This window comes from Neovison vison, chromosome 4, assembly GCF_020171115.1.
Source record: "Neovison vison isolate M4711 chromosome 4, ASM_NN_V1, whole genome shotgun sequence".
Taxonomy (NCBI): domain Eukaryota; kingdom Metazoa; phylum Chordata; class Mammalia; order Carnivora; family Mustelidae; genus Neogale; species Neogale vison.
The window spans coordinates 222,329,856-222,346,142 of record NC_058094.1 but is presented as its reverse complement, the minus strand read 5'-3'; the positions used below and the strand labels follow the sequence as shown (position 1 = coordinate 222,346,142).

Below are 16,287 nucleotides of genomic sequence, written 5' to 3'. Positions count from 1 at the left end.
CTTTCAGGAAAACTGAACATGTAAGTCCTCCTCCCTTTACTGAAAAGAATATTCGAAATTTCAGAAGGGGAAGAAATAAACGTTTTGTAGATTCACTGACTATATCCTGAGTCTTTAAGTCTTCATGGCCAGGAATTTGGAAACTGTGAAGATAAATAGACTTTGCCAATCTCAGACAGGAACTGACAAATAAAGTCATTGACCAGCTCGGTCTGGCTGCAAAGCAGGGCCCAGTATAGTCTAATAAATGGGCCTGAGGGGTCTTCTGAGCCCCAGAATATAGAACAAGAAGAACTCACTAGGAGCCACTGAGAGGGACCGAGACTATGCCTCTGAATATAATTTTCCAGTGACCAACTTTCCCCATCATGTTTATGATCCTATCATTTTAAAATTCATGTCTTCATTATCTATGTAGCAAAATGTAATTGCTAATTTTGCCTGGGCCTTCTTTGCAGGGAAATCACATAGCTTTTTTAATAGGTAAAGTTGCTTTTATTAAATTTTACATTATAAATATTTTCTACCTTCCTGGAGATTATAAAACTCTTTAAGACAAAGATCCTGTGTTCAAAGTCTGTTTTGTAATCTTCAGAGCTTACCACAGTAATCAATTTTTAATAGACACTCAAACATTTTCATTAATAAAACAAAAAAGTTTATAAACAATTTCAGCTGAACCCCCAACAATCCTGGGCACTGATTCTCAGGGACTTAAAACAATATTCACTGTTTGATTTCCCAGCTTTCCAGTTATTTGGATAGTCAAATTCAAAAATGAAAAAAATTGTCAAATTTCTTTTTATACTTTCCATCATATTTCAGAAAACAAGCTTTATACCATCTGCACATATGGCTGAAAAGTTAAGAGTAAAAATGTTTACGCTTTTGGATATGTTCCTCATGCCCACAAGCTCTCTAATTTGCAAATGTTGTGGTTTTCCAGAAACATTTGTGAATAAGGTAATTGAATACCTATTACATTGTAAGATAGGCTCCACTGAATAATTTTGTGCTGTTCTAATAATTCCGCCATACTTTGTAACATTAATTTACTTTTAAAATAAATGACTGAAATATTAACATCTTTGTGTATAAAATACATTATATATACATTGTTACACATTAATAAAAAATTCTAAATTAATATAGATTGCGTATGTATTATTTCTTTCAATTAAGTCAATACATTTAAACTATATCATTAGCTCATTTTTTAGCCATTAACATATATATTATGTGGAAATTAGATAATATTCCAATCTTATCTTTGCTAATTTTTCCAAATATAAGTGTCAGCTTCCCAACTAAATGCCTGAGACATGAACAGACATTTCTCCAAAGAAGACATCCAGAGGCCCCACAGACACATGACAAGATGCTCAACATCACTTATCATCCGGGAAATGCAAATCAAAAGTACAACGACATATCACATCGCACATGTCAGAATGACTAAAATCAACAACAGAAGAAACAAGTGTTGGAAAGGATGCGGAGGAAAAGGAACTCTCTTGCACTATTGGTGGGAGTGCAAACTGGCACGGCCCCTATGAAGAACCGTATGGAGGTTCCTCAGAAAGTTAAAAATAGAGCTACCCTATGATACAATAATCACACTACCAGGTATTTACCCAAAGAATATAAAACACTAATTTGAAAGGGTATACGCATCCCCATGTTTACAGCAGCATCAGCTACAAGAGCCAAATTAAGGAAGCAGTCCAAGCGTCCATCAACAGACAAATGGATAAAGAAGTGGTATGTGTGTACACACACACACACACAGGAACATTACTCTGCCATAAAAAATAATACAATCTCACCATTTGCAGTAACATGGACGGAGCAACACAGTATTCTGCTAAGTGAAATAGGTCAGCCAGAGAAAGACAAATACCATATGACTTCACTCATGTGTAATTTAAGGAACAGAACAAATGAACAAAGGAATAAAAAAAGAGGGACAGAGACAAACCAAGAAACAGACTATTGACTATGGAGAAAAAACGGATGGTTACCAGACAGGAGATGGATGGGTAACGGGTGGGTGGAGACTGGCTTTGAAACTAGAGGCATCCTGCCACGGATAATAAATAAACAGATACATACAACCCTCGCATATACTATTCTGATGTCTTGTTTCTTTTGTGAAGTTTGACCTACCAAATTTGCCATTTTAGGTGGAACCAAAATAGACCACAACTACTTTTGGTCCATATGATCAAAGATCCCTACAAAGAAACAAACAAAAAACAAAACAGAAATAAAAAAACATTTTCCAAAATCTTTCAAGGACTTTAAAATAGCAACTTTTGGGTTGCCTGGGTGGCTCAGTGGGTTAGGCCACTGCCTTGGGCTCAGGTCATGATCCTGGAGTTCCTGGATGGAGTTCCTGGATGGAGTCCCACATCTGGCTCCCAGCTCCACGGGAAGTCGGCTTCTCCTTCTGACCTTCTCCCTTCTCATGTGTGCACACTCTCTCTCTCCCTCTCTCTCTCAAATAAATAAATAAAATCTTTTAAAAATTTAATTAAATAAATAAAATATCAATTTTTAGGAAAACACTTATCCCTGCCCTATACCCAAATTTATGTTGTGTATCCTATGTGCTGCAATTCAGACACTAGACAGTTGACTTGCTACATAGTAAAGTTCATCCATGGAATGTAAGGTTTCTTCAATGCTCATTTTTAACAAAACTGGTAAAACATAAGTTATTCTGTGTTTAATGACAATAAATACTTATTGTCTGTATTTTCAACCAATAAAGACTTATTTTCTATTTGCTGATAAAATATTAAGCAGTGCCTTTACTCTTCCAAAACTTTCTTTTCACATGTTTTACAAAAAGACTTATTCCAAAACAACCTAACACCTCACCAGCAGAGTGAAGTCTAAACTTAGCCAATGTCAGAATGGTATAGCTGTCATCTTCTGGTTGGAACATTCTTCCCCTTCTTTTTTCTTGGATACTTCCTTCTTATCCTTTAAGTTTCAGCTAAAATGTCATAATGGGAAGGACCTTAATCACCTGCTGATAAATTTACTCCTGGACCAATAGAGATGATTTATAATTTTAATTTAAAGTTTAACATGCCCAATATATATAAGGGAGATCTGAGGTAATGTACTAGGGTGAAATATTACAGTTAAAATAATTTTGAAATAAGAGTTAAGAGACCCTGCAGAGGATGTGGGACTTACAGAAGCGAATTATTGGGTGGCACTTTTTTCCGACTAAAGTTTTGGAAACTTAATGTGTGATGCGGAAGCATAGAATTCTACAGTAAATAAAATAATGAGAAATCATTTCAGCTCCAGACCCAGGTCACTAATTTTTCCCAAACATACTAGTCTTTAGCACGCTACTGAGTAGTCCAACTGTCACAATTTCTTAGGCAACTGTTGTCTCAACTATCGTCAACTTCAGGAAGGCAGAAACCTCTGTCGCTTGACATGGTTTGTCTTTGGCACTGGTGCATCTGTCATTTGAAAGTTCAATCTGTAGAAACAAACTCAGAGTGAGATGCTCTAAATACTGTAATTATAGACATATAAATGAACAAGCAACACATCTGAGAGCCTTTTACAAATAGCTCTATGGGTGCCAATTTGATAAAAGAACAACGTCATTTTTATTTACAAGATTCTGAAATCTCTTTTTAAAAGTGGAAATGTGGGGGGTGCCTGGGTAGCTCAGTGGGTTCGGCCTCTGCCTTTGGCTTCGGCCGTGATCTCAGGGTCCTGGGATCGAGCCCCACGTCGGGCTCTCTGCTCAGCAGGGAGCCTGCTTTCCCCTCTCTCTCTGCCTGCTGCTCTGCCTACTTGTTATCTCTCTCCGTCAAATAAGTAAATAAAAATCTTCAAAAAAATAAAAATAAAAAATAAAAGTGGATGTGGTACTCTAATTTTACCATGTACCATCTAAAAATGTGTAGGAATAACACATTTTAAATTCCAAAATTTGTATTTTGGGTGATTATATAATCTCTGTAAAACTAAAGGCCTCAGATGATTGTATACAGTAATTATATAACATGAAGCCACGTTCTTCACCATATGAAAACTAATCCAATTGCAGTTATATACACTCATAATATACTTTGGGCAAAGAACAGATAATTCAAGAATGTGTTGCCTTTCACATTGAGCATATAGGTTCAAACTACCCTTTAAAATAACTTTAGGGGCGCCTGGGTGGCTCAGTGGGTTAAAGCCTCTGGCTTCGGCTCAGGTCATGATCCCAGGATCCTGGGATCGAGCCCCGCATCGGGCTCTCTGCTCAGCAGGGAGCCTGCTCTCTCTCTCTGCATGCCTCTCTGCCTACTTGTGATCTCCATCTGTCAAATAAATAAATAAATAAATAAATCTTAAAAAAAAAATAAAATAAAATAACTTTAAAATCCCTGTTCCTTTTGAATGACAGTCCTCTGAAATAATCATTTTTGTTTTGATTCATACAGACATGTCATTTCTTAGTATTCTTATAATATGATGATTACCTTTACAGAGAAACTTTATTATAACTAATATTATATTAAAATCATATTACTTCTGATTACTTCTGATTTATAGATTTTTGCTATAAAAATACAACTAAGAAAAAACAGCTGTACTTTTAGCTACAACCTAGCTATATGCACAATTTATATACAGCTCTTACATAACTAATCCATTTCAATTCAATTTGATTATATTTATTTAATGCTGCTCATGTATCGTCTTTTCTCTTATGGACATATTCATCTTTGACATATTAATTAGCTATCTATAAAAACAGTGATTAATATTAAAATTATATTTAATCATACTATGGTATCTGTCTCCAAAAATTATATGGCAGTAGAATATCGGGTAAATATTAAGCTTTTATTACCTTAAAAGCCCAACTACAGCTAATAGCCAGAATTTATGAGGATATAGATTTTATGTCAGTAGAACTTGATCAAAGTAAGAACTATATAAAAAAACGAAACCAGTGAGCTTTCAAATTTTTGAGCATCCTGATGCTTTGAGCTTTCTAGCAGAGAGGTAATTGACTAATTTTATGCAGCGAGTTCAATGCAACTAGTACAGTGCCTGGTAAAAGAAAAGATGATTACAGAAGTCTAGTTTCTTTAATACAACCACACCTTTATACCTGTTAACCTAAGTACAAAATGTAGGCTGTGACCATGAAGGTAAGAGAAAAGAGAGTAAGGGAGTAACTTCTGTTATTAATAGGCAAAGGTAGGGGGAGTCACAGTGAAAGATACACAGTTGGGAACAGCCTTCACAGGAATGGAGGGCTTTGAAAAGAAAAGGATCTCATAGCCTGGGGGATAATTTAAAGTTGCAGTACAGCATGAACAAAGTTTCCAATGTAGGGATGAAGGGAGTTAAAAGTATAAACAAAATATAAGTGGCTATTTTGGTACTTGCCAAAGGATATTTTTGTTATGTTAAAAATCAAAATGAAATTCACTGACATTCCATACCAACTTTGACAAAATCAACTAATATGCTAAGATTATTATACACTAAATATATATAATTATCAACTTTCTCTACAACTACCTCTATCATTTACAAGATTTTTTTGACATCTTAAGCACTCTATTTCAAGTACCTGTTAGGCGCAATAATTATTTTGTTGACACCTGTCTTTGATTTGCATTCAGATTACAGATATTTCTTTGAAACAACGTATTTTGAAAAGGGCAGTCAGCCTTGACTTCTGAGGAGTCTGACCAATGATACGGCTTAAGTGAAGTACAGAAAATGCTACAAAATACAGCCATGCAGGAAAAAGGTTTGGGAAATTACAGAGCTCTCCAGGCATGGTTTCATTATTTCCCTTGAAACAACTGATTAATATTCATGTATAAATGACGGCAAGTATCTGTTGTATGCTTTCAGAGTGGATTTCTTGCCTTTCTTCTATTGTCAGTAATTCGGGATAATTTCTTACTCTATCATCAGATAATTGACGATGACTTGCATTATTTGTCATCACTCCTTGTCAGTCCAGATAGCAAAAAAAAAAAAATGCTTATTATTTTCCTACAGTTTTACTTGTGATGACACCAAATCACCAAAGGGAGGTGACGGTATCTCCCATATGCTCCAGAGTTATGAGGCTTGCACCATAAATGAGTTTCCCCCAAATCAGCATAGATGAAATAGAAAAAGGGGTTCCAGAAGGAGAGAATGAGGGGGTATAGCTCAGTGGTAGAGCATTTGACTGCAGAAGGAGAGAATGGAAGTGAGGACACGTAAGAGCAACATGGCTGGGATCAGCGTGTTGTACAGGAGGAAATACCAGGATTTCAGTCTGGGGAGGTCATGGGGGGCACATGGTGGGCCAGGGGAGATCACGTCAAAGGGTTAGTTAGGAAAGAACCAGGGAAGTCGGCTATGATGAGAAAATGTGTGTCATCGAGGGTCAAGTAGGAGAGAACTGGAAGCCAGGGGGCATTCCGGGAGGTTACCAACTTAACGTCTAGAGAGGAACTGCTGAAAATCATCACGGGAGCTGTGGTGATGGGAACGAGAGCAGGGAATAGATACAAGAAATATTGAAGCATTAGAAATGACAAGTATTTTTGAGATAAATACTTTCCCACTGCCATTAAAGTCAAAGCTTTCCTCTCAACAAGACTCTGACGAAAAGCTTTACAGTTTAGACATCACGTGAAACTGATACTGAAAACAATGGTTCTAGATTACACGGGTATCATCATTTAAACTCAGTAATGGCAATAATATTTGTGCTTCTGGATACAGACGGCAAAATTTCCTTACAACCTGTTTTAAAAAGCTTTTAGTCATATCTGACAAAGCATTTCCAGAAATATGTTACATAGCTTTAAATAAATATTTTCGCCACGTGACTATTAATGTATGCTAACAGTACCAAAAGACAGAATTACACTGTAAAATCACTTCACTATGATGAGGAAGAACATAAATGACCTATGTATTATTATTTAATGTTATTATCATTGAAATAGAAACATTAGAATAACAGGTTTTTGTTACTATAACTCTACACAAGCAGTTAATTAACCATAAAATGTTGCCTCGATGCAAGCTGAAATTCAATATTAGGCAGAGAACTGGAAATCAATGGCAGAGTATTTCTCACTCAGCCTGTGGCGTCGTGGCTAAGAGCACAGGCCGCTGATATGGATCGTATGGGCGGCCTGGTTAATCGCTTAACTTCTCCGTCTGCCCGCTTGTCTTATCTGCCAATTGGAGCACTGTTCTAAAGACTACAAGAATTAATGCATTTTTTTTAAGATTTTATTTATTTGACAGAGAGATCACAAGTGGGCAGAGAGGCAGGCAGAGAGAGTTGGAAGCAGGCTCCCCACTGAGCAGAGAGCCCAATGCGGGACTCAAACCCAGCACCATGAGATCAGGACCTGAGCCAAAGGCAGAGGCTTAACCCACTGAGCCACCCAGGTGCCCAGAGTTAATGCATCTTAAGAGTAGCCCCTGACGTGAAGTCAACACTCAATAAACACCGTTCCTACCAAAGGGCAAAAAATTTGTGAAAGTATAATGCTGTCTACTGATGCCCGGAGTTCTAGAAAAGGATGCTCATTCATTGGTGATGAAGACGTAAGTCATAACAGATGTATGGAGCTCAGTCAGGAAATGTTCATTAAGGAAAAGATACATAAACTCCTGGATCCCAGTCTTTGACATAGATTCCCCACAAAGGAACACATCAGTGTATAAATATCTGAATGGAGCTATTTGTTTTTGCATTCTTAATAGCGGAAGCAACGTAAATCCCCAATATGGCTCATCTGTATCCCTGGACACAGTATCATGCTTGTCAACTGACGTAATAAAATGGTTATTCTTAATCTCATACTCCAGACAGCCAAAATATGTAACGCACAGTACTAGCATCTGCTTTAAACTAGCCACAAAACCCTCACCTACTTAGGTTAAGGTATCCGAATAAAATTCACATACACTACAGATGCACATGAGGCATGATGAAATTCTATTTTTGGAAATCTCATCATTAAAAAATTCTTCTGAGAGGCAGGAATAAATTCTCCTAAGTATTCTTTTCATATGAGAACACTGAATATTAATCAAGGGTTTTAAGTGAAAACTGTGTTTCAGCACTAACAAAAGTCAGCTGAAGACTTCTAGTAATGGTTTATAGAACATGAGTATAAAATAAAGTTTTAACATATAGATCAAATCTCAAGAGATTATGCACAGTTATCTGGCACAATGTGTTGAAGGAGATATGATTTTATGGCCATATTCAGACTGGCTGAGAAAAAAAAAAAAATATCATGCTAGATTAACAACATTTGCCTTGACGGTGACACCAGACTCCTGGGTTATCGTGCCTCTGGGCACACCGAAAGAAAAAAAAAAAAAAAAAAAAGGACTATGTGTTCTTAGATCGGCTGATATGTTAAATAATTAATTTTAGCATATTCACTTAATCATCTGAGAAAAATTGATATTCACACATGATTTTCCAGACATATTAATTTTTGTTTGAACCAAAACTGTTTTATATACATTACATAAATCTATAAATTTTGAGCTAAAATATGTTAGCAACTAAGGAATTTAATGAAGCATAGACCATTGTTAATGTGTAACCAAAAACTTCTAAACAAATGATACTCTTAAATACATTTTTTGCCATGTGACTTAATTAGGTTGAAATTTTTTCACATGTAGTTCTTCTGTTCATATATTTTGCCCAATACCCAGAAAAAATATATGAAGTTTATGAAGGTAAATTTTTACTTAAAAGTTTACTTAATAATTTGATTCTCATTAAGAGGTTGTTTCCCAGTAATATGAGGTAACGGTGCGATGCAATTTAATCAACATATGTTTGATGGAAGTTCAACATAACCATTTGAGTCTATATGATTTACAAGTAACAACAAGGACCTTCTATTTTACAAGAATATTCTTAGAGGTAAGTGTATTATTTCCTTTGGCAAATCATGATATTTCACTACATAATACGCTGTTTTATTAATTCAGCATGTATGTATTTACTTTTTCCTTGTATTCCTTTGAAAGAATAATATAATCGAATGACATAGCTGACATCGTAATAGTAGTTAGTAGAAAATTAGGAGTCAGGGCCAAGTTTTTCTTTTTACACGCGTTTTTGACATAACATCTAATGCACAGAAGTGAGCAAATCCTTGCTGAATTAATTAAACTTTATATAACTTGATTCTAGTGTAGATGCACCACACTACAGAGATTTAGGGAACCTAAGAGTGTGCAGGTCGCATCTCTCCTGCCACTCTCCGTAATTCACATTCCCAGACCACTAAGACCACCATTCCAAGGGAAAGAGAACTTAATATATGTTTGGGGATCATTTTTCCTGGTAAACGTATTCCCAGAAACTAGTTTTACCTCCTTCCTAAACATGAAAACATTAAAGAATATATCGCTATGCATGTTTGCGAGGATATTTCAAACAAACTTAAATCATAAGTAAAATGTAGAATATGGCCCTTAGGAGCTCTTCTAGACTCCTTCAGCACTTTTACTGTATACCAAAAATATGATATCTTCCGCAAGCAAACTCAGAGTCAATGAATACATCTTTATTTCCAGATTTCCTACTATCATGGGAGGTATTAAAATCTGGAGAGCTATAAAAAAATCAGTTACTTCAAGCTGTTTTTATGAATAGTCTACCCCCAAAATGAATTAAATAAGACTCTGAGAGTCTTTTTATCAAAATTTACAATTGAGGAAATTATCAATTTTGTTTTCAAAGTGCTAATGATTTTTTTTTTTTTTTTAAGAATAACGGACCCAAGATGTCTACTCTTCATGATTGTGCAAAAGGAACACGAACATAAGGAAGCTACTGACTTAAGGTCTGTCAAATTCCCTGATACTTAAACAGGGAAGGTCAGTTGAACATGCAGCCACTAAAGTCCAGAAACAAGATGCATTTAAAATGGTAATGTTATTGACCACAGGTAAAGAAATGGTATTCCAAAAGTCTTTCTAAAATAAATATCACTAATAACAGAAATCCGCGTAAGTGAATGAATGAATGGGGGAGGGGCTCTAGGAGGTCATAGAATAAATTCAACTCTCCAACTTAACATCAAAGGGAAAAATGAGTGTTATTTCATTGCTGGTTTTTAAAACATGCAAAATATTCTCATGCTCATTTAGTTCAATGCTAAATAAGCTTATTACTTGCATTTTAATATCTTTGGGTTTGACAGGGCACAATGAATTGCGCTCTCTTTTCTGCCTGAGTTCTAGATTAGAATAGGAGTCACAGGTGGAGAGCAAATATCACCCTTTACACAATAATTGCTGATAGGGCTTAGCTGTGTGGCAACAATGGGATGCATTAAGCTTAATTCTGAAATTAAACAAACTTTCCAGCCATACGAAGAACCAAGACACCATAAGGCTTTCCATTTATCACACACATTACTGGAGAGGCATAACCTACTCTTAGATGTCTTTCAGTTAAAATCTATACCTTTGTCAGGCAACTTGGAAGGAAGAAGGAGGTGCTCAGCTATGCTAGGTCCTTAACCCAAAGTCACCTGGCAGGCAAGTCCCTCCGCTTAACACAGAAGGAATGAGTGAATTGCAGAGATGGAGACTGAGAATGCTACAGGTGGACTTTCCTCCGCATAAAAGAAAACATTAGGTTGGAAAGAGAGGTAGCACCTCTATATCCCAACATCTTTAGTTGGTCAGAACTAAAACATACAAGTTCTACAGATCCCAGGAGATGGGGAGATCCAATGTTTGAACTTATCATTCTGTTCAGATTCTAAGTTTCTCATTTGGAATGTTCTCTATATGAAGATCATTTCATCATTATTTGTACATTAAAATGACAAAAATAAACACAATTTCTTTCAATGGTCAAATATTACATGATTATAAAATGTCTTATTTTGCTAATAGCTACTTATCTCAAGATATGTATTCCTCTAGAAATACTGATAACTTTCAATTTCAGATACCAATACACATAGAAATATGAAATCCACTTTATTTCCCTAACATTGTAGTTTTTAGATTTAAATTATGTATTCTCTTCTTTAACTTCACAAGTCGCAATAAATGACAAAAGAAAGCACTTCTTAAGTCAATTAAATATAGGAAAATTTGAAATTACATGTTTTATTTCTTTATCCCATCAACATCGGTCCCCACAAAAACATGAAGAATTTTGACACTAGATATGATGAGTTAAGAGTTTCTGAGCTTAGAATGTCTCCTTATTCTATACATTGTTTTCAACAAATAAAATCTTTTTTTAAATATTAAAAAAAGTGGCAAGATAAGGGGATGCATATCAAATTCCCTTTATATTTCAGTCATAAAAAGGATATATCAGACAAGAAGACTTATTAGTTCACTTTTAGAGACTTATTGGCATTAACTCTAGAAGAATTTATAATTAAGACAAGTGATTTAAAATCTTAAAAAAGTTATAGAATTTGAAATATCCTCCAAATTAGAATGAAAATAGAAATGTGATTATAAAATATAATGTGCATCCAACAACTTCGATGTTACTTATCTCAAAGTGATATGTTGTATATGCTTTTAACTGTATAAAAGTTAATAAAAGCCTATATTGAATTTGGGGATTCTTTTTTTTTAGCCAGTTTTGCCAAACATCAATGTTAATGGAGAAAATTTTGGCAAAAATTCCTGTTCCCTAAATATCAGTACCTACAAAGAAATCAGGATTATGCAGTTCTCTTCTATAAGTAAATAACACTCTTTTTAGTTTAAGTAAATAATGTACTGCCTCTTATCAGCCGATGAATTTTGCTGGTCTAAAGCATTTTTTTTTCCAATTTATTTATTTTCAGAAAAACAGTATTCATTATTTTTTCACCACACCCAGTGCTCCATGCAAGCCGTGCCCTCTATAATACCCACCACCTGGCACCCCAACCTCCCCCCCCCCCCCCGCCACTTCAAACCCCTCAGACTGTTTTTAATTAAAATTCATTTTATTAAGACAAGCTCATTATTATGTTTAAGCTCAGTGTAAACTAATAGTATTTGCTTTTGTATTTATTTATATTGTTTACATTTACTTTAATTATTTCAAAGATAACATTTTAGAGTGGTATATGAATTGGAAAAAAACAGATCAACATACTACTGTTTTGATATTGTGGCATTAGTTACTTGAAATAATTGCACACGAAAAGACCTATCTATAAAATTCTAAGCGGGTTTAACTCCTTGAAAGACATGTAAGAAAATATAGAAATATACACATATATTACACAGAATAAATATATAGTATATACCTTATATTAAACATACATTATGTAACATGTATCTAAAGGATTTTACTATGTGTGTGTGTATTTATATACACTAATATATGCAGAAACATACTTGTTAGTATTTGATCAATCAAAATTTTTCAAATGTGACGGTCAGTGCAATCATAGTTTAATGCGTATATAAAATAATACAAAATAGCATAAATGAACTTTATCAGAAAGCACTATTTAAGTCAAAATTTAGTATACTTTAAGAGTAAGTTAAATTCATTAAATGCTAGCTCAAACTCCTCATCATTTAGAACCGCACTGTCCGCATCTTTCAAGATGTTCAAACGAGTGCAACTTCCTAAGAGTAAGATCTCCTACTTAAACTTCACATGTGCGTCCTGAATATACGTATTCACAAGCAGGGAGGTTATAGGACTCCATAAGCTCAGCAGCCGCTCATCTGCACTGTTATGCAATTAGATTCTATTTCTATTTAGTCCCAGAAATGAGCTTCTTTCGTTTTAGTCTAGTTGTAAAAAACATCGTGTTAACAGTAACACCATTTTAATATACTTTTCAATAAGAGAGAAAAAGAACTAAGCCAGAAGCAAATATATATTTAAAATGGTACTGTTATCAAAGGAAAAAATATTAACTGCATCTTCTAGAAATGTCCGTCATGTTAAAAAGTTATTTAGGGACAGAAAGTTTTAGCATAGTCATCATATTTTTTTCTTAAATGAGTACCAAATAAAAACATTACTTTTAGATTTTCATGCTACTTTTTGTCTTGTGATGACCTCTCCTGGTTGAGTTGTTCATTATCTTAGATTCATGTAGTTACCATTTTTTTCTCCTGTTTTCAGTATTAAGAATATAACTATCATTCTTTTTCAGAATCATGTATAATATAAACATTTTCATCAAATGTAAAATTATAATTTAATTTTAAAGCACTGATTATATCAAGCTTATTCTTATCAATAAAGTCTACATCATTCTTATTATTTAATTGATTTCAGGATGCAGGGAAACTGGGTTTTAGTCACACAATTTGTACTCAAATAAAAAGTCATCTTAGTTAAGCCATTTTAGATATTTAAACAATAAAGAATAAGAGCTAATAAATCTTAATCAAATGTAAGTATTACCTAGCTTAAAAGTAATATTCTCTGCTCTTCCCCATCACCAAATTTTAAGTTGCAAAAACTAAGAATATGTTTCTGAAACAACTTTTCTATTCTTAAAATGCATTAACCCAGTGGCTGCATGTATGCTATTAATTCTTGATACATGTCAAATGTTTCAGATGGACCCATTATAATTAGAGTATACAAAAAGATGCAACATAAAACCCAAGAAAAGTCCTGGATATGAGGGCCTTTAAACAATGAATATAATTAATTTAATTTATAATAAATTCAATTTCTGAAAAGAGTGGCAATTAGTTCTATATGACCAATCTTGAAATGCAAATTGAAATTTCAGCAGATTACTTTCCTTAGGATATAGTTATGTATTTACATAAATACTAATACTGAGCATTGTGTCTTCATAATTTCTGTTTAAATATATAAAACCGACATATATATATATATTAATAACATATCACTTTTTGGTGGTTTAATTCGCTTGTGAAAAAGCTATAAATTTTTTCTCAGGTCCATTACAAACTGCTACTTAGTGACTTCCTATCTTGCAAGAAAAGAGAAACAAATACCGGACATGGGAAAATACATCAAAACTGTAATACTGGTTCATCACATCACATTACTATGTAGTAGAGTCCTTAGCACGACTTATAAAGTCCTTTTTTCAATGGTTATTCTTATTAACATTTCTACCCTGGAATAAGAACATCAATACTAACTTATAGGTTAAGATGCATCAAGGCATCCGAAGATCTCATAAACAGAGATAAGAATACACATACAATGAATTCTGGAAAACACGAAACTTTTTTTCCCCCCCAAATGGAAAACAGTTATTTTCACACTAAAATCTCCACGATTCTTCTTTAATAAGTAACTCATTCTCATAAACAAGCACTATGTGCTTAGGAATATTATCCTAAGATTCCCATAGGCAAGCTCTCTAGCGTTTAACTCTTTGTGAACCAAAGGAGCGATTAGGCATTGCCTCTCTACATGCACACTATGCACTTCCAAAGCAATTCAGAAGGTGGGCTGGAATCTTCTATGTCTTTCTACTCTTGCTGACCACAGGAAACCACGAGCCACCTTTTCTTTTCAAAAAAGCTTGCTAAAACATAGACTTCAACATATTGAACAGCATCGTTTCCCTGAGAACTCTTAAGAAACGCGTTCATTACTACCCTGCGGATGGTGTGTCCTGCCTGTCCCGAGCCCTAGACTGCATCATACCGAAATGCCAAGGAATCAGAGCAATTTCGGGTACAACACTGCATTCTCCGCCTCCCATTCCGATAAGTTAGTACTAAATGGCCATCAAGTCGTTGGGGGGTGGCCAGGTGGGTGGGTGGCTAAGAGGAGTCCCTCGTGCCCAAACTGCTCCAGACCTGCCCCTCTTTCATCCCCAAATCCGTGCTCATTGAAGTTAAAACCGTCAATAAAAATAAGAAACTTATTTTTGCCCTGACTTCACTTTTCTCGCACTGACCTACCTAAGCCAAATGCCACGAACTCCCTCCACGACAAACACACGAAGTCGAAGAAGAACTCCTACGACTGTCGTCCCCACGAATCCCGCTAACCGAGCCGTCGCCGACGCACCTCCAGGACCCAGAACAACTTTCCAGAAGCATCACCAGCCTCCGGAGCCCGGTCCCCCCCCCCACCCCATCCCACCCCACCCCACCGGGCGCCGGGAGCGCGGGGCTCGGAGTTTCGGTGCTGCAGCGGCGGTCGGTGCGTGACGCCGGAGACACCCGCGCGCCTCCGGGGCCAGAACCGCGAAGGCGCCTCCGACTTGCCCCCCCCCGGGTGGCACCTCAATGCGGCACTGGAGCCGCCGGGGCGCGGCGCGCGCTCGCGGGGGGCTACTTACGGGACGCGGCCGGGGCCGTCCAGGCTCTGCAGAGGAGGCTGCCGAGCATCCAGAGCGACAGCGCTGCCCCGCAGCCGGCTCGCGGGGCCGCCACCATCGTCGGCCGGCCGGTCGCGCGACTCCGAGAGCTCGTGGCGGAGACGCGGCGCTCCGTGGGCTTCTCCCGGGGAGGTGGGCTGTGCGCGGCGCGGGAGAGAGCCGGGCCCCTCCCGCTGCGTCCTCTTCTCCCCGCACCCCTGCAGGCTCCAGTTCGGCCGGGCTGGGAGCCGCGGGGGAGGCGCAGCCTTCCTCTTCCCTCCGAGCGGCTCCTGCCTCTCGCTCCGGGAGCCAGTGAAATGCCGGGGGGAAGAAATTCAAACCAAGAAGGAAAGGGAGGGGGAGCCGAGGAGGGGACCTACCCCGCCCTCTCCCTGTGGGGAGGGTGGGAGGGAATCACCACCCGGCGCGGAGGCAGGAGAGAGGAGCGGGGGGCTGCAGGGGCGGAGTGGGGAGAGCGCGGGGCTCGGCGGTGCCGCCGGGGGCACTGCGGGCGAGCGCTCCCCGCGCGGCCGGGCGGCGTGACTCGGAGGGGCTCCCGGCCGCCTGGCAGCTCGCGCGGAGGGCTGGGGCGCGGAGAGCACGCAGCCCCGCGGGCGGGCGGGCGGGCGCACGCACGGCCTCAGCGCGGCGCGGCGCGGGGCGGCATCTCCCCGGCGCCCGAGCAGCAGCGGCGGCAGCAGCGGCCGGAGACGGAGCTGGAGACGCCGCCGCCGCCAGCAGCGCCTGCACACCCCGGCGGCGGGCGAGGCGGGGAAGCCCTCCCTCCTCGCCCCCTCCAGTCCCCACCCCGGCTCCTCCTCCTCCTCCTCCTCTACCTCCTCCTCACCGTACCCCTCGGGCTGTCAGAACCCTCCTGCCCTGCCCTCGCTTCGATTGGAAGCCGGAGCGAGGAGGCAGCGACCGGCCCGGGTCCATCGGCTGGGGCGGGGGCGGAGCG

The 16,287-nt window shown here is 38.1% G+C and overlaps 1 protein-coding gene across 1 annotated transcript in view; it reads right to left on the bottom strand.

Moving 5' to 3' along the window:
* CNTNAP2 (contactin associated protein 2) overlaps positions 1-15,364 on the bottom strand; it is a 1,943,304-nt gene extending 1,927,940 nt beyond the window's left edge. Inside the window, exon 1 of the mRNA XM_044246794.1 lies at positions 15,312-15,364. Within this exon, the coding sequence (XP_044102729.1) occupies positions 15,312-15,360 (49 nt within the window). The 5' untranslated portion in view covers positions 15,361-15,364. The remainder of the gene's footprint in view (positions 1-15,311) is intronic.
* Positions 15,365-16,287: the final 923 nt, after the last annotated feature.